Source organism: Dreissena polymorpha, chromosome 14 (genome assembly GCF_020536995.1).
Source record: "Dreissena polymorpha isolate Duluth1 chromosome 14, UMN_Dpol_1.0, whole genome shotgun sequence".
In the NCBI taxonomy this organism is placed as follows: Eukaryota; Metazoa; Mollusca; class Bivalvia; order Myida; family Dreissenidae; genus Dreissena; species Dreissena polymorpha.
In genome coordinates this window covers 40,573,741-40,598,365 of record NC_068368.1, presented here as the reverse complement: position 1 = coordinate 40,598,365, position 24,625 = coordinate 40,573,741, and the positions used below count along the sequence as shown (strand labels likewise).

Below are 24,625 nucleotides of genomic sequence, written 5' to 3'. Positions count from 1 at the left end.
GTTCGTCATTTGTCGTCAACATTTTGCCTTGTTTACACTCTAGAGGCCACATTTATTGTCAGATCTATATTAAACTTGGTCAGAAGATTTGTCCCAATATTATCTTGGTCGAGTTCAAAACTGGTCCACCTGAGAATAACTTCTAGGTCACTAGGCCAAATTAAAGAAAAAGCTTGCTAACACTCTTGAAGTAACATTTATTGTCCAATCTTCATCAAACTTTGTCAGAACATTTGTTCCAATAATATATCAGCTGGGTTTGAATTGGTTTTGGTCAGTTGAAAAACATGGCCGCCAGGAGGCGGGGCAGTTTTCCTTATATGGCTATAGCAAAACCTTGTGAGCACTCTAGAAGTCTTATTTTAAGTCTAATCTTCATGAAACTTGGTCAGAACATTTGTTCTAATGGTATCTCGACTGAGTTCTAAAATGGTTCCAGTTTGTTGAAAAACATTGCCGCCAGGGGGCGGGGCAGTTTTGCTAATATGGCTATAGTAAAACCTTGTTAACACTCTAGGATTCACATTTAAAGTCCAATCTTCATGAAACTTGGTCAGAATATTTGTTATTATGATAGCTAGGCTGAGTTTGAAAATGGTTCCGGTCTGTTGAAAAAAAATGGTCCCCAGGGGACGGGGCAATTTTGCTTACATGGCTATAGTGAAACCTTGTTAACACTCTAGAAGTAACATTTATTGTAAAATCTTCATGAAACTTGGTCATAACATTTGTGTCAATGATAGCTCAGTTGTGTTTGAAAATGGTTCAGGTCAGTTGAAAAATATGGGCGCCAAGGGGCGGGGCAGTTTTCCCAATATGGCTTTTTTAAAATCTTGTTAACACTCTAGGAGTCACATTTATAGTCCAATATTTATGAAACTTGGTCCGAAGATTTGTTCTAATGATAGCTTGGCTGAGGTAAAAAATGGTTACAGTTTTTTGAAAAACATGGCCGCCAGGAGAGCGGCAGTTTTTCGTATATGACTATACTACAACCCTGTTAACACTTTAGTTGTAATGAGGATGTTGGTGCACAATGATGGTGATGAAAATGATGATGATGATAATGGTGATGATGATGATGATGTCGATGATGATGATGATGATGATGATGATGATACTGGTAATGGATTTAGAAACTTTACCAATTAAACAACCCAAATATCTTATCATCATTATTGCATTACTCAAATTTATTATTGCCATTACTTCAGTTTGTTATCTTAAATTTTGCAGAAATTAAAAATAGTGGTAAAACAAATAAAACAACAAGAATTGTTACATATAAATCTTATTAGACCTTTCATTCACTTATCCTACTCTCTATAAAACTCATTAATACCTGTGCTTGCAGTGTTGCTGTTAAAAAATGTGATCATTGTGTAACACTCCCTGGAAACTGGCCCCAATTAACTGGGCAATCCCATCAAAGACATTTGTTTTGATGTCAGATGGACACCATTCATAAGATAATTACGACTTGAAACTTTTTAGGCCTACAGTGTGCAGTCAGTCAGTAGTTTGTGTGTGATTATGGAAGATTTGTGATTTTAACGGGTTTTATTGTTCTTTCAATCGGAAGTATCATTTCAAGGCGAATCTGAAAATTGTTCCAGTTGTTTAAAAAAACACTATGTCAAAAATGTGAACAATTTGGTAGTACAAAAATAATTTATTACATCTTTTAAGAAGCACAAAAAACTGTTTGGTTAAACAAAAAAGTTGTTTTGGCAGTTGTTTTTGCAAAAATAATGTATTTATTCTACATATTTTTGTGCATTTAAATTATAAATAGTTTGACAGTTGTTTTTATATGATAAATTTTCCAGTGTCTTGTGTTTACTTCTCTATTTGCACACATTGTAACTATGAGAAAGATCAAGTGATGTTTTGTACCTTAAAAGAAGATCAATGTTGAATTTCTAGCACATTATTCTCATACTCATTTATTTATTTACAATCGACTTCGATATATGATAACAATTTAATTTATTGTATTTAATTATGCAAAAACTATTTCATATACGCTAAATCTATTTAAAAAAAAACAGTTGTTTTCAGTATCTAAAGCTGTTCATGCAAAAACAGGTTGTAACTAGTCATCCCTTATAACATCCAAAGATGGTGAGCCATCATGCTTATCTACTAATTTCAAAGCTGATAAAGATTTGTGGAAACAATGTATTTCATTTTCCTTTGCTGATGCTCATTATTAAACTACGGTCCTCATAATACTTTTATCCAAAAAATAGCTCTGTCGCAACAAGTTACAAATGTCTACTTTAAAAACATGAACACACACACACACAAAACTACTTATAACGCATATATGTATACAAATGTATATCTGCCAAAACAACAAGCCCTTTTTTTCACAAAACAACGTTAACATCCCTTGCTTAACGTTAATGCTACTCAGGTGAGCGAGCCAGGGCCACCATGGCCCTCTTGTTTTACCAAGATCCGACGACTTTTGCATTAAATGTGTTAAAGAGACAGTGGCGATAAAGTTGGTCAACCAATATATAAATCAGACGCCAGGAATCAATAGCTCTAGTTTTCTTTCAGGCATTCCCCAAGTTATGCCGGAAAGACCCAGTGCCTGCGGAGGAGCTGGTGCCTCTTGCTCTGGGGTCCGACATCGAGGCGGATGACGTCATGTCCGGTCACGAAGCAAACGCCAGTTTTCCTCACACGCCTTTACAGGACGGGTACCCAGTTGATGGCGTTAATGGTGACGCGATTTATAAGGCGAGACCGGAACCGGAAGTAGAGACGCGTTGCGGGTACTGGACTTGCCGACCGTTAGCATTGCAGAAGTTGAACAACCCGAGGGCCCTGCTAGCGTGCATGTGTTTCTTCTGCATGGCGCAAGGTGAGATCAAGTCTTAAAGAAATACATTTACCCATTTATGCCTAGTGGACTCCCCATCCTTCTAAATTGGATCAATTTATTTCCAAAATTAGGGATTTCTAGTATATTTATTTCTATATTTAGAATATTTCTTACAGAGATTCCTTTAAGCAAACAGCGCAGACCCTGCTGAGACGCCGCATCATGCGGCGTCTCATCTGGGTCTACGCTGTTTGCCAAGGCCTTTCTAGACGCTAGGCACAAATGGGTTAATATGTTTTAAACAGGTTTATATTGCTTAAAAATTGTATGATTTTATCTCCAAAAAAGACCCTCTTGTTTTTATAAGCTGAACCATAATGATCTGAACTTTTCTCGTTAATAAAACTTTGTTAAGATTTCCGGAAGGAGCTTTGTGAATAGCTACCGGGTTGATATGAGCCGTGCTCTGTGAAAATTGGGTTTAATGCAAGGGGATGTTAACGAGTTACGCCGTCGGTCGTGCTGTTTGGTGGTTGGTTTGTCGGTATGCCCGGGTGAGATGTGACACATTTGTGGAGCAAGCAGCTTCTTCGTGTCTCAATCGATTCAATTAAAACTTGTCATCGTCTTGACTCATTTATGTGAGTGGCACCTTTGAAATGTAAGTTCTTGAGTTATATTCTCTTGCATGTAGCTATTTCTATGGCAAAAACATTAATGTATTTATTAATTTTGTCAGCGAACTTATTGAATTGAAATTTGAAAAATTATCATAACCATGAAATGCAGATGTGCATGACGCCATTTTTCATGCCCAGTGATCCACACGTCCCTGCATTATGCGCTCTTGAGTTTGGCCATTTTTATGTCAGAAGCACAAACCGTTTTAAATGTGTGAAACTTAGTCACGGACAGGTCTTCAATGCCTGTGACAAAGTATTCGGGGGTATTTGTGTGTAAATTTTGTGTCAGATTGCAAGTTATAGTTATGAATATCAAAGATTAATAATAATATTTTTTGACGCATTAACAGTACCAATTGTATTGACGTTTGTAAACAGACACCGTTTAATACTTTATTAAAACTGACATGTATTTGAATAAATTCTTTGTTACCAATCGCAGATAATGTCACAGTCTACGAAATCTAATCTTTATAGAAACAAATGCCGTTGGCTGTTTTCTGGAGGCTGACTTAAAGTACAGAGAGTACGTGCCATGTTGTTTTTGCACGTGCACAGTATACGTGTGATACGTCTGGTTGCAGGTTTCGTCGTTAACGGTATCAACAACGTGTCGACCACCTCCGTGGAGCGGCGTTTTCAGTTGCCTAGCAGCCGCGTGGGCATCATCCATAGCGCGTACGACCTGTCAGCCGCCATACTGGGCATCTTCATCAGGTAAATTGTTTTTTTAAAACATTTTCGGATTAGTTCCGCTTCATTTGTATTGAGAAAGATTGCGTCGTTTTGACTACAACTGGGATAATGTACGGTAGTTGATTTTTGGGGTAACAAATAGCTCAGAATTGAGAATACAATACTTTTCAATATTGTATTTACTAAGGTTAAAATTATAGACCTTGATAGTGAAAAAACTTCATAATGAAATTAAAAAAGAAATCATCCATTGTTATTTTAGGCTGTAATTTGTGAGAAAATATTCTTTTTGAGATTGAGATTGGTACCGAAGTTCGGCTAAAAATTCGAACTTAAAAACCGCAACTGAGTACGCATGCGCAGTCAGCTAGAAGGACATATCCATGTATCTACAGTGTTGTTTCCACGAACTGATTACAATGACCGTCTAAGATTTGGGGCCTATTGAGTAAAAGAGTTAATACTTAAGCCCTTGTAGTTCTCTTATATATATAATGTCAATCAGTCTTTGCGAATATGCTGATGAAATGTTTTTGCTTTCAATACGAGATTATGCGCACAATTGTAAATGTTTGGATCAGATTCCTACATGGTACGATTGTAGTAACTGTTACAAAGACTTGAATGTGTAACATTTGTCTTTGTTTCATATAAGACATCGCATATAGGTTGTATATCTTTTAATGCTTTTAATTCAAGAACATAAGCAAATCATCGCTTAGTCTTATGAGTGTTTCAATCAAACTTGATCCAAAACATTGTGCTATTTTGGGGAAAATTTTTGAGTCGTATTTTTAAATACAGACAAAATTATTGTTTACCGGTGTTTTTACTTTTGTATCTGCGGTTTCATATTACAGTTTCATGGGTTCCGGTCGTCAGAAGGCGAAATGGCTGGCGATGGCATCCGTTACTATGGCGATAGGCTCGTTCGTGATGGCGCTCCCGCACTTCACTTCCGGGCTCTATGAGTACGGCCGTGACCTTTCAATGACCTGCAACAAGGAGGGTCAGATAAACAAACGTAAGAAACCCCAGCAACAACAAAAAACAAACTAGGTATCATTTCTGCTCCCACCCTGAATTAGAAGACAATTTTACTGCATTTATTGGCGTCGCTCTGGAGAGCCGCGACTAGTATGTAATGCTTTTTTTTTCGCTTATGGGAGGAGAAGTTATTTACGGATCAATGTATAAATTTTTGTTTTAAGATTATCTTGCATAGTGGTGAGTTTTTGTGTAAATTAGTGTAAATAAGTACTGCATTTGTGCCTATTACATTTATTACAACATTTATTGCCAATAATGCAAAGCTAATTGTTTTAGTTAATAACTGATCCACAACTGATCACAGGGGAAAGATCACAGGGACTGGGCAAATACGCGAAACTTTTTGGTTTTGTATAAAAACAAAACATAATCAAAATATATTTATTTTGTGGTTTTTCTAATTCGCTTATTTAGTGGACAATCAATGTAGTACGATATTTGACGACCTATCGCGCAAGCAAGTTTATTGGAAGGCGTAGTGGTACGAAAACGTACAATGTATTAGTTCATTAATAGACATATAATAACGATCGCTATACACAACTTCACCAAATAGCAGTACATAAATGATGGTTCCGGCACGAACGGAACAGTTCGGCGGCTGACAATTTTTTTCAGACAGGTTAATAAATATAATAAAGCTTTATTTTATGTTGACATTTTAAAATCCATTTTACTACAATTGGACATTTTTATTAAAATTAATGGATGCCGCGTGGTGACAACGTTAATTAAAATTTCTTACATCTCTTAAATATCTTATAAAAATACACGTGTTTTTATATTAACAAATAAATGCAAACAACACATCTATTATCCATGTATTTTTATGGTTGTCTATCATAGGCCCTAAGTACTATCCCTACCACATATAGAGCGCGAAGCGCGACAAGTATTATTGATTGTAACAATGAGTTGCGATAAAGGAAGCAGCCGCTTATCAATGAGGAGCTGTGTCCCAGCAACCCGTTTCCTTAGAGTCAACCCCTATCGTAAATGAGCAACGTAAGAATAAGTTCAGAATCATCTCCCATTGAAGTTGAGAAAAATATGAAATTACGCTTACAAGACGAAGCAGATTTTTTAAACCTACACAGTTCTGTTCCATTAATGAAAACTGCACACGGATGCCAGTAAAAAAGGAAACCAATGTAAATAAAATGAACTACGAAACATTTGGGGGTTACAACACAAAATCATAGATAATGGTTATTTGGGGGTTATAACACAACATCATAAATAATGGTTATTTGGGGGTTATAACACAAAATTATAGATAATGGTTATACCAGTATCTTTTTCTATTTTGTTTAAAATAATCGGCCAATATATTAATATTTACAGTAGAAAAAAAATCGTTCCATGTAACTTCATTGAGTGCCTTTTACACTGAAATTCCCGACGCCCTTTGATGCTTTGCATCAATACTTATATTGTCTAACCTACAAATGAATCCTGTATCTACACTGAGGTTAACTAGCGACTCGACCTGGTATCGCAGATAAAATATGTGTACCGGATGATTGTTTTTTTTACCCGTCAGGCCCTAATGTCTACGGTTGTGTGTTCAAGGATCTGAAATTAGTTGAGAGGGTGATGCAACCACAACTAAGTACTCAATATACTTGTATGTATGTACTGGTCTATGGTTATTATGGAAACCCAATCAAACTGCATTTGCTATTTCACAAGTATTTGGATGCTGAAACTGTACGTGACAGTTTACAAATAATACGGATGGGGAAACTGCATGTAACATTTCACACTGCAAGTGTCACTTTGCAAGTAACATGTACATGTATGTTGAAAGTGAACAATTTTAGTGTGTTTTTTTTTGTTAAATGTATTTTGAAACTACAGGTGACATTTTCAAGCATGTTTTAAAACATGACGAGGTATTTTACAAGTAACACGCATTCGGATGTTAAAATTTTAAAAGAAGCATTCATGTTGAAATTACTAGTGACATTGAATATACAACACATGTATTGAAACTGTACGTGATATTTTTTTGCATATTTTGCATAATTATAACATGCATTTTGAAACTATACGTCACATTTTAAAATGTAAAATGAATGTTACGTGTATTTTATGGCGTGTCAAACGTTGCAAAATTCAATGTTTCATATATATGTGGTATATTTGTATATATATATATGTTGTATATTTCCATTTGTGTGTGGTAAAGTGCATATAAATGTAGTATATTTTCATTTGTGTGTGGTATATATATGTTGTATAAATTCATATATATGGTAAATTCCGATATATTTATTGCATAATTTTCAAAATATGTGTGTGGTAAAAATTTCATATATTTGTGGTAAATTTTTTATATATATGTTGTATATTTCCATTTGTGTGTGGTATAATTTCATATTTATGTTTGATATTTTCATATATATGTTCTAAAAGTTCATATATGTATGCAATATTTTTTATATATATGTGGTATAAATTCCTTATATTTGTTGAATAATTTTCAAAATATGTGTGTGGTATAAATTCCATATATTTTTTGGATAATTTTCATATATATGTCCCATAATTGCATGCTGAGAAATATTTTGAACAGGCGTGGCTGAAAAGCGGAGATGGTTAAATCCGTCTTAAAGTGGAAGGAAAAGGCCTCATCAACATTTAAGCTGAAATTTCAATAATGATGTATGAGGTCTTTTTATAGAGTATTAGTACATTTCTTTTGTATCTATTGGAAAGTATTCAAAATAAAACATATGAGACCCTTCCCGTTTATAGAAAACCGTGTCCTTGGAAAGGGGCACTTCTAGCTATTCAATCATACCGATTTGACGGAATCACAATAATGCATAATTCAACCATAATCGCTCGATGTCAATGACAATGTTGTTTTTATTTATTTATTTATTTATTTTTTAGTTAACCGTTGTTTATTATAATGCATACACATACTAAATTAACAAAAATCTTCGATAAAACGTCTTCTTAAAAAAAAGATAGTTCGACTATGTACATAGATATTGACAATATCTATGTACATAGTCGAGTTATCTTTTTTTGAGCTGCAGCACTATCTGTACGTGCTCGTGCTGGGTCAACTGTTGCACGGACTGGGGGGAGCCACGCTCTACACGGTCGGGCTCTCCCTCATTGACGACAGCGTGCCGGCAACCAGCTCGCCCATGTACATAGGTAAGGAGTAGACCGGAAGTAGTAATTGATAAGATACCTCTTACCACTAGTTGACAGTTTAATGTTTCGCGAACTTCCTTGTGACTGTAACTAAGATACGCGAAGATACTATCGCCTTACATTCTGTTAGTAAGGTTTCAATACGAACATGAGATTTGTTTTGTGGCCAGCATGCAGGTGATGTCTGCATGTCATTGTGCACGGAATCTTCCTCACATTAAGAACCATTATGTGCATGTTTTATACTAAATGATTTTTCCGCGTTAACAAACTCCATTTTTAGAGTCTTTTGGATTGTTAACGGTTTTAATTGTTAACAGTGTGATAACGCGTTATAGCATCACCGGAAACATAGACCAGTTATATGTTAATTAGCACATATTCGAATAAAATTGTTAATTGTCTCGCTTTAATGTAATGATATCAGGCAATATCACACCAAAAAACATATTTTCTTTCTGTGTAATATGTACTATTAGGTATTTTTGGTCTATATTTCACTCCTATATAGCATTAAATAATTTCTGTATACGAATGATTCATGTCTGGTTAAACTGCAGGTATAATGAACGCCTTCGCCACGCTGGGTCCGGCCATGGGGTACATACTTGGAGGCCAGTTGCTGGAGATCTATGTAGACTTCAATAGGGTCAACATTGCAGGGTAAGTGAACGTAGTCGGGATCCATCACATGGTCTTATTGGGCTCAAACGGTCGTTGTCGGCTCAGGTCCTACTTAAAAATCTCCAAGGTACTATTAAGTATACTACAATGTACCCCGGGTACGGAAAATACGCTTAATGGCACCGATCATACTCCGGAGAATATGGAAGTATATTTTCCGTATCTCGGATACTTTGGAGTATACATAAGAGTACTCGGGGTACTTTTAAGTAGTACCTAAGCCGACAATGACCAATGGAGCTCTTATTCGTGTACCCCTTTTCAAAAAAAAGAGATTCTGCATGCCCGCACACACAAGTGTGAATGACAAGGAAAACCTTTTCGAACACCGGCGATAGTGCAGAAACAGCTTATATGAACGACTTTTTTCGTTTTTGATTATATGTAAACGTGGTTTCAACATATTTGCTAAGGAACATGCTAACATTATAGTGATTGAACATGATGCGTCAAATACTATTGTTCTACACTGTTTCTGTTTAAAAGAGATTTGTCGTACTTTTGTAGAAAAAAAGTGTATTCTACTACCTTTACACCTTTACTATGTTACTTTTTTTTAATCTATCAATTATTATGCTATCATTATTGTGATTGAACATGATGCGTCAAATACTATTGTTCTACACTGTTTCTGTTTAAAAGGATTTGTCGTACTTTTGTAAAAAAAAAAGTGTATTCTAATACCTTTACACCTTAACTATGTTACATTTTTTTAATAATCTAAAATTATTATAATATAAGAAAAAAGACTTTTACTATTTTTGTATTGGCAACGAATTAAACCCGGCTCCTTTAGGATACTTCTTAACTTAATGTCTAGCGCTTTATAATTTCATCTATCTCGATGGACGATTTTTCATAAACGAAACGACATAAATTATTTATTTTTTCGTTTTCTTTCAAATTGATACCATAATTTTGCGACTGTGCAAATTGAGGGGGTATAATCGTCTCTATTATGACACAATAATGGCAATTCTGGTTTGCGTTGTCAGCAGCAGTATTATGTTGATTGTTAAAATATAAGGGAACTTGTTTTTTACATGCAGTCCACACAAGCTAATCAGGGACGACGCTTTCCGTTTTATTGAATGTTTCATTTAAAGTAAGTATTTACAAACGAAAATCCATTTCAGACGGAAAGTGGTGTCCCTGTTCAGCTTGTGTGGACGACACTTAACACACATGCATTCAGCCCAGTTTTCACATAACGTGGCTCATGTATATCCATATTGTCTCTATGTTCCAGTGTAGGCGTCACCTCTGACGACCCCCGCTGGGTAGGCGCCTGGTGGGTAGGGTTTGTCATTGCCTCCATGCTCTTCCTGGTTGCCGCCATTCCTATATCTCTGTACGGAGCCGAGCTTCCCAGTGAGTAGTAGTACTTCCCAGTAGTCCAGTCCGACTGTTACAAATTGTTCATGGCTATAACTCAGACATTTTCACCGGTGAAAATAACAAATTTTCGGAACTCCTTTTTCTATTTTTAGATTATCATTTGAAGATTTTTATGATCACGAGTGAATTAAAATCGGTATTCCACCGAATCCAATAAATTTTCTTTTTATTTTATGCTTTTTTTCACCGTTTATTGATATTGTAAAAGAGTTTTACTTGAGAATTTCGCTGAAGAAGTGACGTCATTTTATCGAAAAAATGACGTCATTTTGTGTTTCGAAATGTATTGAGGCACGCCACGGGAGAAAGGGTAACTTTTCAGCGAAAGGGAAACAGCTGTTAATTATTTTCTTTCTAGGACTCGAGAGCGTTTATATAAGCCTTAAGCTTTCGATGCAATCGAGCTAAAATAAATAGGTTTAAACTAATTATTGTCTTGAAAAGGGGGCATAAAAGAAACAGAAAATGTGTTTATGTCAGTGGTAGGTCATTTGTGATCATAGCAAAACATGAACAAATATCCTCTATATATTAAACTGATGACGTTATATTGAACTGATGACGTTATATTAAACTGATGACGTTATATTAAACTGATGACGTTATATTAAACTGATGACGACATGCTTAACTGTAAGAACGTCATAACAAACTGAGGACGTTAAAGCGAAGTTTCAATTGCAAAATATTTGCCCGACGATGTTTAAATGAACATAATTTCCGCACTTCGTTTATGGGCTAAAATACCAATTTGTCGTGTTTGATGCGTGGCCATTACCAGGGTGCATTATCACGTGACTTTGTGGGGTTCACAATTGAACGTTATTGGATGTAAACACGCCGGTATGTGGTGCTTTTCTTCAAATAACTTTCTAAAACAAATTTTCTTAAGAATTTCAACTAGTGCATACAGTGATTATGGCAATGCGAAATACATCAGAATTACTTTATTTAATAAGCCTGTGTTCTTTGCCAAAAACTTGATGTGTAAAGCTTTCATGTGCACGGTTATTCTGCACGCAACGTGAAATTTTGACACCGATTTCAGACGTATTTAATTATTTATTCTTAAATCTTAAGATATCGACACAAATTGCAAGAAAAACTGTCTTTTATGTACTAATGGTTTTTCCAAATGTATTTTAATAACTTGGGATATATGCAAAAATAAAGTTTTTAACGGTGTGTTTACATTCTGTCCTGCCCGTGTGTAAACCCATGTGAACCTCTTTTATCCTGCACCCTGAATACAACAGTATTTTATTTATACGCATCAGAACTTATTGGCAAAGTTCCCAAAAATTGAACATTATCTCTAAATTATAAAAACTATAAATGCTAATGCAACGCTTAGATTTCAATTTCATGGCTCTAAACCGCCCCTCCCCCTTTTTAAAGCGTATTACAGTAATATTTCAAAGCGGTCCGACCATAACTTGTGTCCATCGCATTCCATGTGGACTATTTTTAGCGGCGAAGCTCATCCGAGAGACCCGGATATCCGAGATGCACGGAGACGACGGAACGCTTCCAGTGGCGGTGACGAGCAATTCTCGGAAACTCTCGGACCTGCGGCATCTCCCGGGTGAGATCCTTCAGCTTCTGAAAAACCCACCCTTCCTGTGCAGTACTCTTGCTGTTGCTACGGAGGGTAATTGTATTGGCCTTTTAAACAATCATTGATTAACAATTTAAACACAAGGCCGTTGATTTGCCATATCAGGTAATTTGAATATAGCGACAATTAAATTTTAAAATAAGAAGGGGTGACAGTTATGTTTTTAAGCGATATTTGTATGTATTTGTCGAGATTGGTATGTAATGTCGTAAAGATTGTCTGTTTTTGTTGACAGTTTTTTCGAACAAGCAGTATTATTTAAATTGTTCGAAAGGGTTTTCCATTGTCATTCGCACTTGTTTGTGCGGGCCTGCTTCATTGCAGGATATATGAAGTTTGACACAGTCACAATTATATTGCCACATTATTCCATTGCATGTAGGCACTGTTACTTGACATACATACGCACTATTTAAACGTTATTGAAAGGAAATTGTATTGCCTAATTTCCCTTTAATAGCTGTTTTGTCTGGGCGTTTTTCCCTGAATTACCAGTATCTATCTGTAACGAAACTTTGTATTAATTGTATAAATAGAATAGTCATAGTCAAATTTCATGTATTCCACCTTGTCGTATTAACCGCAAAAACACACACAGCGCTTGTTGAATAAATTTAAACAAACATCAGCAATAATTGATACATATACATCAATATCTAGCTTAAACCTTACTGATGTATCGTTAACGCAACCCAATTTTTTAATCAATATATCACCCATAACAAAACTCACCTAAACAAAAATGTACGAACTGTTCAATAAATATAAACAAAACCTCGCCATCTTTACTACATAGACATCAAGATCTCGCTCAAACCTTACTGATGCATCGTTAACGACCACCCCCTTGAGTTGATGCATTTCATAGAACAGAACAGAACAGAACAGACAGTTTATTAAGACTTATACAAATGTACATCGTCTAAATACACAAAATATAATACAAAATATTGTCACGTGTCTATATATCACAACGTATGAGTTATAACAATATACAAAATGTAATATAACAATTTGAGACAAAGTATATTTAACAAAGAAGAAAGACTTTACATTACCGTAGTTAAATATATATCGTTTTACTAGCAGTAAGGAACTACTTTAGTTTTCGCTGGCAATATTATTTGCAGTGATTTTTTTTGCTTTAATTTGTTACAGCCTGTGCCATTTGAATTGGGAAAATTAGCGCGATAAACCGTGAAATTGGAAAAAATAGCGCGATAAACCATGAAATTGGGAAATATTAAGCATTATAAATAGGATTATAAGTAACAGAAGTGATATTGTTTTTAAGTGCATGTTGAGGGAGTTTTCTAGAAAAAGAGTCTGGTCAAATTGGTGTTTTTTTTAATCAATAAAAGTGGCAAGTTTGGGAATGATTTATGGACAAAAATGACTAAATTCAAGTTATATATTATGTAAGATGTTTAAAAAATAAAGTTGAGACCTAGATTTAAGAAATCATAATTAAGTTATATGAGACTTCTTTCTAAAAAAAAAATAATAAATAAATAAATTTTTTTTTTTTTTTTTTTTTGGAAGTTGGGCTTTTTTTGGGAAATTTTGGTCAGAATTTTGGGAAAAAACGTGTATTTTTGCGATTGGGAAGCAGCCGAAATTCGGCTCTAAATTTGAGCAAAAAAAATCACTGATTTGTGATAGAATGTCTTACGGCCAGAGCTTCCTTTATATATTTACACAAATTTATAATTTCAATTTTACAAGTTGAGTTCAATAAAGTATGGAACTTTAAAACTGATGGATTCACATAGTAAACAATTTATATATATTTTTGTCTTAATTGCTGGAAACATGGACATTTACATATAAAGTGGAATTCATCCTCTATGTCCCTTTGCTCACAACATTGACAATATCTTTCAATAATACATACCTTACTATATATAGTAACAAATTTGTACAGTTGTTCTGCTTGTTCATGCCATTATCACCATTACGGGGTCATTATTTATATTCGGCCCTCAGAATGTGTGCGCGTGACGTTGAACTGGAAAAAATGGCGTCCACATCCAGTCTTAGCCATAAAAAGTAAAACATCTAGGTTATTGTTCTACTCACCGAAGTTGTGTAATATCCATGTTTATTTTCGTAAAGTTTAATTTGCTTCCATGACGAGTTAAAATTTTGGACACATTTCTTCATCGCCATCCACATTTTCCATTTTAAAGCACTGGATGTAAGCAGGCAATTCTTTGTGGATAGACATTCTTTGATCGACTGACAAAGGAACGACTTATTCATCAAAGAAATTACCCTTTGAATTCAACATCGATTTCTTTCGAACAGTTTAAGAACAATTCACTTACACTTTTCTTAAATTTAATCAATTATTGAACAAAACATTGCGTTATTCGACATTTTAACGAAATCGAAAATGCAGTCTCACCAGTTTCATTCCAGTTTATATTCCAACACTGTTATTCACATTCATAAAAGTATAATAAGCCATCGTAAACACGCACACACACTAATTGTTCAATGCTTAAACAATATTTAACGGTTAAATAAAACCCCTCTAAGTCCGATTTGTTGTTGTCCCTAAATCCAAAGCGTCTAGCTAGTTCCGTCATTTAAATTACGTCACATGAGATACGTCATAAATTGCGTAATCAATTCAATGAAAATATATCCTCCAATTACCGTAAGTCGATCGGTTAAGGAAACAAGTAAAAGAATTTCTGAATTTACGCAACAAAATGCAGCAATATACTATTTAGCTTCAGAGATTTATTTAATACCCGTTAAATCAATGTAAAAAATGATTATTTACAGCATGTTTTACTACGCAAAGCCGATAGTTTCATACACACTACAAGAACATTAACTCCGCGCGTTGTTTACCTTAAGTCGATTCGTCACATCCGGGAAAGGGACAGCACTCTAGTGGTAATGGATTAGGCCAACTAAACTTAAAACTTCGCTTCTCTGAACAATTTTAACACGAAATAAAACAGTAAATATATATTAAATATGTTTTCAATATTTTATAAATACAATTGAACAAGTTTCTTTCACTTTTCTTAAGAACAATTGTCACTCTTCTTTAGCACAGCATGGGCACATAAATGTTGCATCTCTTCTGATTACTTTAATTTCTGTACAAAATGACAGGTGTACCCAGTGATTGCAGGCTCTATTGTCACACTGTGCCCATTTTACAAAAATTATTGAAGCACTGTGCCTGACAGCTTCAGGGGAAAATTGTTTGCACTGGCAACACAAGTCCTCTTCATTTTCAGTGTCACTACTGTCAGAAATGGTGTTCACTTTAGAGGGACCAGGCTGGGGAGATGAATTGTGGGCCTCATTACTGGTAGCTTTCTTAGTTTTGTTTGGTTTATTCTTGTTTTGTTTATCTGTATGTTCCGTCATTTGTTTCAAGACCTCGCCTGATATTTCTTTACCGGCCACTATTTTGCTCATTGTATTTCTAGCTTTAGCCAAATTTCCACTTTTTGTTTTCTTTAATGTTTTTTCTTTCTGTGCAAACATGTCTACACCATCAACTTGTATCCCACCTTCAACAGTTTTCTGGCTGTCTGAAGTTTCTGTCTCGGTGTGCTGAAAAACTTCAGCTGGGATAAGACATTGGCTGGGGACAGCGTCTTCATTAAACGGGTATATGCCTGCACGGCGAAATGATGAAGTAAGGTTTTCAGCAGACATTGACTTCATGTATGCCTTTGATGCGACCTCACACACATTGTAGCGTGTAATGACAGCTGATGTTTGGCGCATTAGTCGATGGCAGAGGCTGTCATACATCTTCTGGAACGGTCCAAAGCAGCCGATATCTAAAGGTTGAAGGATATGGCTGCAATGAGGGGGAAGGACAAATATGATAATGTTGTGTTCCAGAGCCCATTCTGTCAAACCAACTGACACATGTGATTTGTGGCCATCAAGTATCAGTAGTTTCTTCTGGTCACTAGATCCTGGGGTGAACTTCAGGAAATGCTGCTCTAAGTAGAGGCGAAAAACGCAACCATTGGACCATCCGGTCTCGCTTACTGTACCATTAGAGCCTGGAGCTGCACCATTCAACAAGTCAGGTTTCATTCGTTGGCCTGGGAAAATGTAAAATGAGGGTATAGCTTGACCTGCTGCATTACCGCATCCAATTATTGTGATTGTCTGCCCTTTTCCAGAAGTGACAGATGAAGGACAGTAATCAGCACCGGCTACGATGAATGGTGGTTTGTGATTAACTGTTACGCCTTTTTCATCAATGTTGTAGATCAGGTGGGGCTTATCAGTCATTTAATATTTTGTTAATGTTTCTTTGAGGTTGTGATAAAAATTCGAGATGGTCTCCCTTGAGGCCATTTTAGCTCGAGCATGATCAAGGGCTCTTGGTTTGAGAACTTTGAGTTCTGGCCAGCGCTTTAAAAACCCATAAATCCACTTTAGAGACAGGGGGTTATCCTTCGTTCTTTTACCCAACTGAACAGCGTAGTCAGATGCAATGTCTATACACTCTTTCCTGGTATACCCATAGCCATATTCAGCCATTTTTTTGAAATGTTCAACCAATTTTTTTTCTTCTTCATAGCTAAACAAAGGCAAAGCTCTTGCAGACATAATGTTAACATCGACCCTTCCAGCAGTTCTATCTCTTAGAGTGGTTTTTGGGACGTTGAACAAGGCAGCCGCTTTTCTTATAGAGACACCATCTTTTTTACTAGCTTGTAAGCATTTGATAAAGCTGTTGGGGAGTACAATCTGTGTTTCTTTGTCTGTTTAAGTCGTTTTGGATAAGCCTTAAAAGAAAAAAAGTAAAAAAAGATCACCATTATGAAGAGGTCTGAAAACCAATTTAATAAAAAAAGCTTTGCCTTAAATTTACTACGATTTACTACTATTTCCGATATGAAGCGCTGTCAATGAAAGTGTTATGTTAAGATCGTCTGCTACACATTTCAATTTTTGTGGGAATTTAATAAAGAGGACCAATAAAAGGTATGGGATATAGATAAATTTGTGTAATTTTAGTTAAATTTTTATTTTGAAATGCAATTTTACCTGTTTTTTCCTCATTTTGTTTTTATTTGTTTTTGTTTATAAGCGTAGTTATGTCACTTCATCAAAATACTCGGAGCGCTTGCGTGTGACGTCATCCAAATGGCCGCGTTCTTAATGTAAACAAAGTGGTCGAAATTAGGTCATGGTCGACTTACGGTAATCGTACGAAGTACGGAAAGCTGGTTCTTCATAAATTTAATGAAGGGCCAAAATAGTATGATTTTATGACTCAAAACCTGTGCCCATCTATAATTTAGTATAAAAGAAAGATATATATTATAGACGTTGAGCCGGACCGGGCAGTGACAATCGGCTAAAGCCCTCGGGCCGTTATGCTCCCTGCGGGCCGATTATCACTGCCCGGCCCAGCTCAGCCGTGTATTATCCTCTAATTACGGGGAATATTATTACGTGCGTATCTTCCAGTTTGAATTCTCAAAGTTTGGGCAGAAGCCCTTAGTTTAACAAAGTATGTACGCAAACTTTTTGGCAGTAAATCTAAGTAAGTTTCGTATTCAAGAGTTGTTTTGAATATTCTATACATATCTAAAACAGAAATATCGTTCATATTGCCAAACCATTCTTGTTTAAAAGCATCTACAATTCTACATTTAAATTCACATAAAAACGACTTTGCATTAATCATATTTGCATTTTCGAATATATATGAAAATCCATAATCATTTAATAACTTTTTCACATTCGAAACCCAATTTTTATACCCTTTATCACAATCATTTATCTCCTGGTTATTCACAGTTTTTATGATAATATTTCATACACCATCACAGCTAATGAAACTTTAAAATCGGTACTTAACACGTGTCATGAAATGATCTTAAGTACGGACAATATTCTTGTTAATTGTTGAAAAGTACTTCACGGTGGAAAATGATTGATATAATGGTTCCACTTAATTTGTTACTCAATTTATCTATAAGTTCCCACTACCATGCATGTATTATACATCTATTTTAAGGATAACACTGTACTACCAACGGTGAAAGGTATAACTCATTGTATCTTTTCCCTTATTTCCTACTTTGCAGGTATGATTGCGTCTGGGTTGTCGACGTTCATGCCGAAGTTCATACAAAATCAGTTTGGTGTAACCGCAGGATGGGCAGCCATGTTGACTGGTTAGAGCATTTTCGGTGTTTGGTTCGATTTTTGTTTAAATAATTTGTGAGCCGATTGGCAATTTTCTGCAATAATCACAATCAATTCAGACGAATATTTGTTATAAAAAAAAAATATTGATATTTTCATTAATGAACTATTATTAATGTTAAACTGTAGCCCTATGTTCAAAGTATTGGTGTTTTTACTAGAAGAGAAAGGTTACTGTTACTCTATTGGTAATTGTCGACTCAGGTATTATTTTAAAGTACTCCGGGTGTTCTAAAAAGTACACGTGGTACGGTAAATATTCTAAAAAGTACCTCAGAATATGGCCGGATGCGTTTAAGCTTATTTTCCGTACCCGGGGTATATTGTAGTATACTTAAGACTTCCCGGGGTACTTTTGATTAGTACCTGAGCCGACAACGACCAATTGAGCGTAATTGTTATCTATATGAAGTACTTCCGCATGCACAACAACGGGTTTTTCGAGGAGTTGCAGGTCTGAGTGTTTTGTGATCTTGTTCAGGTTTCATGGCGGTTCCCGGCGCGGTAGGCGGCCAGTTTTTCGGCGGCTTCCTATGCAAGCGTCTGAAGCTGAAAGTGCGTGGATGTTTCCGGGTCGCTATCGTCTGCTCGAGCCTCGTCGTGCTGGTTTCCGTGGCGCTGTTGGCAAAGTGCGACCATAGTCACGTGGCAGGGGTCACACACGGGTATCCAAATAGGTAAGATTGGGTTTGTTGTCACTAAAGTGACTACGTTCTTTGTGATTAATCTTTAATGAGATTTCGTTTGAAAACCTAGTCACGTTGCTGGCGTCAGACACGTGGACCGCTTTTTCTGCGGTATAAGACGCAACTTTTTACGAGACAAAAGTTGCCTGCGTCTTATATATATATTTAATGTGTAAGTCAGAATTGCATAAATGCGCGATTGATAATCATTACTGATAATTTATTTGGTTGTTTTCATTGGTTACACACTACTAAATATAATGGTATAGGCACAATTAATCTCAACTTATTCTATTGGTTAATTTAATGTAATATTTTGTAAAAACAACTCAGACGTCTAATTTATTGATATTACAATGATTTTTTCTGTGCTCAAACTGAAAATGGAACTTTGTTTTTGTCGTAAGTAACCGCGTTCGCTACTTTATTTGTAAGTACGTATATTAGGCATGGGTTAATGAATTTCATAGTTGCAAAATAGTCAAGCGCGTAATTAAATGCATATGAAAATGGTATCTACTCATCATAATTTGTGTTTATATGTAATTAAAACTTGCCTTATTGTGATATGTTTGGTTAAGTTTTAGCCCGGCTTACTCTTTGAAGTGTTATATGGGCGCGTATGGCGAACTTATAATCAGACTGAAGATTAGAGTTCACAAAAATTCCGTTATATAAGTGCTGTTAATGTGAGTTAAGATTACCCAACATTCCTTTATATAAGCGTTGAAAATGCTAGGAAACATAATCCAACTTTCAGTTATATAAGCGCTGTAAATGCGAGCAAAGATAACCCGCCGTTTTGTTATATAAGCGCTGTGAATGTGAATAAAGATAATCCAACATTTAGTTATATTGCGCTGTAAATGTGAGTTAAGACAACCGAAAATCCCGTTATATAAGCGCTGTAAATTCGAGTAAAGATAATCATTTAGTTATATAAGCGCTGTAAATGTGAATAAAGATTACCCACCATTTAGTTATATAAACGCTGTAAATTCGAGTAAAGATACCCCTACATTTAGTTAGATAAGCGCTGTTAATGTGAGTTAACAAACATAATATCCCGTTATATAAGCGCTGTAAATTCGAGTAAAGGTAACCCAACATTTAGTTATATAAGCGCTGTAAATGTGAGTCAAGAGTACCCACCATTTATTTAGAAGCGCTGTAAATGTGAGTAAAGATAACCCAACATTTAGTTATATTGCGCTGTTAATGTGAGTTAAGACAACCTAATATCCCGTTATATAAGCGCTGTAAATGTGAGTAAAGATTACTCACCATTTATTTATAAACGCTGTAAATGTGAGTAAAGATAACCCACCATTTATTTATAAGCGCTGTAAATTCGAGTAAAGATAACCCAACATCTACTTATATAAGCGCTGTAAATGTGAGTACCGGTAAAGATAATCCAACATTTAGTTATATTGCGCTGTTAATGTGACTTAATACAACCTAATATCCTGTTATACAAGCGCTTTAATGTGAGTTAAGACCACCCAATATCCCATTATATAAGCGATGATAATGTTAGTTAAGACTACCCAATATTGCGTTATATAAGCGCTTTAATGTGGATTAAGACTACATAATATTCTGTTATATAAGCCCGTTTAATTTGAGGTGAGACTAGCCAATATTGCGTTATATTAGAGCTTTAAATGTGAGTTTTCACCATTATTTTGTACAACATTGTTCATTATAACATCTATTACGAAATAAATGGGGTATATTGGAATCACCATTAACTTATGCCCATCTGTCTGTCCATAGAAACAAACGTGTTCGCATGCGTTCGCCAAAACTTTCAACATACTACAATTACATTATGAAGTTGTGCATGTGCAATTTTAGTACATGTAGTTATATGTGAAAAATAGAAATATAATGCCCCTGTTTCAACTGAGAAATTCTATAACATCTTTTGAGTATAACGGCGAATTGCTGCATATGGGTCCAGTTTAAATGTTTGCCGTTGAATCACATCGGCTGTATTGTTTTCAGTTCCGGTTCAGTGTTACCCGGTCTTACCGACTCATGCAATGCCGGGTGCCAGTGCCACACGGAACTCTACGAGCCAGTATGTGACACTCAGGCCGGGCTGCAGTACTTCTCGCCTTGTCACGCAGGATGCGAAGTCAGGTCATCGGACGGCAAGGTAGGTTAAACGGAAAACGTTTAGAATGTGTTTTAGTCAAGGCGTATTAAAGATTATAGCTGTTGATCTTTTACAGTGATAACGTGCGAGTTTCAATTGCTGTTATTGCTGTTATTATTGAATACTTGAAATGTCATGAATATACATGTAACACGGCGTTGAGAGCATGGTCGTATTGTTATCGATCATTGGCTGTTGTCTTAACAAAGATCATAATTGAGCCACGCCCTGCGAAAACCAGGCTTAATCCATGTGGGTATATTGCGTCCCACATTGGCGTATGAGTCGTGTTCTGAGTAAACTGGGCATAATGCATGTGCGTAAAGTGTCGTCTAAGATTAGCCTTTGCAGTCCGCACAAGCTTTTAAGGTGCGACACTTTCCGCTTTTATGACAGTTTTTCTTTAAATGAATTCTCTTCTTAGCAAAAATCCAATTTAAGCGGAAAGTGTCGTCCCTGATTAGCCTGTGCGGACTGCACAGTGTAATCTGGGACGACACTTTACGCACATGCATTATGCCCAGTTTTCTCAGAACACGACTCATATGTAGTCTGCATAGACTTATCAAGGAAAACTATTTCCACGTAGACATGATTTTCGTTAAGAATGAAGATATAGCACTGATATGTTAAAATAAATAAGCCCACTGTTTCATGTTCTTAGTTTTAATGTCAGAGCAGTTTCAATATTGTGTGAACATTTCTACAGCAGAAAGGGGCGGAGATAAATGATATAAACCACTATTTTGAGAGCAGCCTGAGTTTTTATGAAGGTATTGGGCTGAACATTTAGCGTATATGCAGCTCCCATGCAGACCAAGCCTCGAGTCGCAATTGAAACTCTGGTTTTGTGTTGTTGCCATGCTTCATGTTTATAACAAATAGTTTCTTAAAACTGTGAAACCACTGCGACTTCTGTCTGTCCCACAGCACCATGGCTCATTCACCCGATCTGTCCCACAGAACTAGGACTCATTTACTTGATCTGTCCCACAGCATTATGACTCATTTACCCGATCTGTCCCACAGCACTATTACTCATTTAACCGATCTGTCCCAAAGCACTATGACTTAATTACCCGATCTGCCTCACAGCACTATGACTCATTTACCCGACCTGTTCCACAGCACTTTGACTCATTTACCCGATCTGCCTCACAGCACTATGACTCATTTACCCGATCTGACTCACAGCAGCACTATGACTCATTTACCAGATCTGCCTCACAGCACTATGACTCATTTACCCGATCTGTCCCACAGCACTATGTCTCATTTACCCGATCTGTCCCACAGCACTATGACTCATTTACCCGATCTGTCCCACAGCACTATGACTCATTCACCCGATCTGTCCCACAGCGCTATGACTCATTTACCCGATCTGCCTCACAGCACTATGACTCATTTACCCGATCTGCCTCACAGCACTATGACTCATTTACCAGATCTGCCTCACAGCACTATGACTCATTTACCCGATCTGTCCCACAGCACTATGTCTCATTTACCCGATCTGTCCCACAGCACTATGACTCATTTACCCGATCTGTCCCACAGCACTATGACTCATTTACCCTATCTGTCCCACAGCACTATGACTCATTTACCCGATCTGTCCCACAGCACTATGACTCATTTACCCTATCTGTCCCACAGCACTATGACTCATTTACCCGATCTGTCCCACAACACTATGACTCATTTACCCGATCTGTCCCACAGCACTATGACTCATTTACCCGATCTGTTCCACAGCACTATGACTCATTTACCCGATCTGTCCCACAGCACTATGACTCATTTACCCGATCTGTCAAACAGCACTATGACTCATTTACCCGATCTGTTCCACAGCACTTTGACTCATTTACCCGATCTGTCCCACAGCACAATGACTCATTTACCCAATCTGTCAAACAGCACTATGACTCATTTACCCGATCTGTTCCACAGCACTTCGACTCATTTACCCGATCTGCCTCACAGCACTATGACTCATTTACCCGATCAGTCCCACAGCACTTCGACTCATTTACCCGATCTGCCTCACAGCACTATGACTCATTTACCCGATCTGTCCCACAGCACTATGTCTCATTTACCCGATCTGTCCCACAGCACTATGACTCATTTACCCGATCTGTCCCACAGCACTATGACTCATTCACCCGATCAGTCCCACAGCACTATGACTCATTTACCCGATCTGTCAAACAGCACTATGACTCATTTACCCGATCTGTCAAACAGCACTATGACTCATTTACCCGATCTGTTCCACAGCACTTTGACTCATTTACCTGATCTGCCTCACAGTACTATGACTCATTTACCCGATCTGTCCCACAGCACTATGACTCATTTACCCGATCAGTCCCACAGCACTATGACTCATTTACCCGATCTGTACCACAGCACTATGACTCATTTACCCGATCTGTACCACAGCACTATGACTCATTTACCCGATCTGTCAAACAGCACTGTGACTCATTTACCCGATCTGTTCCACAGCACTTTGACTCATTTACCCGATCTGTTTCACAGCACTATGACTCATTTACCCGATCAGTCCCACAGCACTATGACTCATTTACCCGATCAGTCCCACAGCACTATGACCCATTTACCCGATCTGTTCCACAGCACTATGACTCATTTACCCGATCAGTCCCACAGCACTATGACTCATTTACCCGATCTGTCCCACAGCACTATGACTCATTTACCCGATCTGTTCCACAGCACTATGACTCATTTACCCGAGTAAATATCTGTTATATGATCGTTCGCTTTCAGTCATACACCTCGTGTTCATGCATACTGCCCTCTAACGGCAGCAGTGTGTCCATGGTTACAAAGGGGAAGTGTGACAACGGATGTAAGATGCTCTACGTGTTCCTGCCGATCATATTCATCGCCATCTTCCTGCTGTCTACACCGTCGCCACCCGCCGTCCAGGCCACGTTACGGTGAGATGCCGTTGATTAGTCCTATAGAAGGATAATGTACACACTACTTACACATTATTATTTTACTGGTGACTTAAACCAATAAAACAGACTGTTTAAACCTGTATTACACATGTTGAATGTCAGGTCAACCACAGACCCAAATTTGGTCGATGTATTTCCCGTTTTTTTTGTTGGCAATGCTCACATACATGGTATATGTCATTGCCCGTATTTAGGTGTGCGGTATCGTTCACCTTCGCACTCTTGTTCTTTGTAATCACACTGGTTTGCGTTGGTTTCAGATGTGTCCATGACAAGCATAGAACGCTGGGGCTGGGGCTGAAATGGTTCATAGTTCGTCTCCTTGGTAATAACATACTAAATTATATTTATCAAATCGTATAATATCCTTAAAACCCTTGTTTGAAAGTATGAACGTACCACTTAAATTTCAAATGATCACAAA

General features: G+C 36.8%; 1 protein-coding gene across 1 annotated transcript in view; it reads left to right on the top strand.

The window, feature by feature from the left end:
* The window catches only part of LOC127857165 (solute carrier organic anion transporter family member 4C1-like), a 28,097-nt gene that overhangs the window by 1,792 nt on the left and 1,680 nt on the right, over positions 1-24,625 (top strand). Inside the window, exons 2-14 of the mRNA XM_052393571.1 lie at positions 2,569-2,875; positions 4,104-4,236; positions 5,076-5,224; positions 6,335-6,366; positions 8,310-8,439; positions 9,000-9,102; positions 10,373-10,494; positions 11,993-12,172; positions 18,232-18,321; positions 18,834-19,029; positions 21,049-21,202; positions 24,005-24,177; positions 24,462-24,526. Coding sequence (XP_052249531.1) covers positions 2,569-2,875; positions 4,104-4,236; positions 5,076-5,224; positions 6,335-6,366; positions 8,310-8,439; positions 9,000-9,102; positions 10,373-10,494; positions 11,993-12,172; positions 18,232-18,321; positions 18,834-19,029; positions 21,049-21,202; positions 24,005-24,177; positions 24,462-24,526 — 1,834 coding nt within the window. The remainder of the gene's footprint in view (positions 1-2,568; positions 2,876-4,103; positions 4,237-5,075; positions 5,225-6,334; positions 6,367-8,309; positions 8,440-8,999; positions 9,103-10,372; positions 10,495-11,992; positions 12,173-18,231; positions 18,322-18,833; positions 19,030-21,048; positions 21,203-24,004; positions 24,178-24,461; positions 24,527-24,625) is intronic.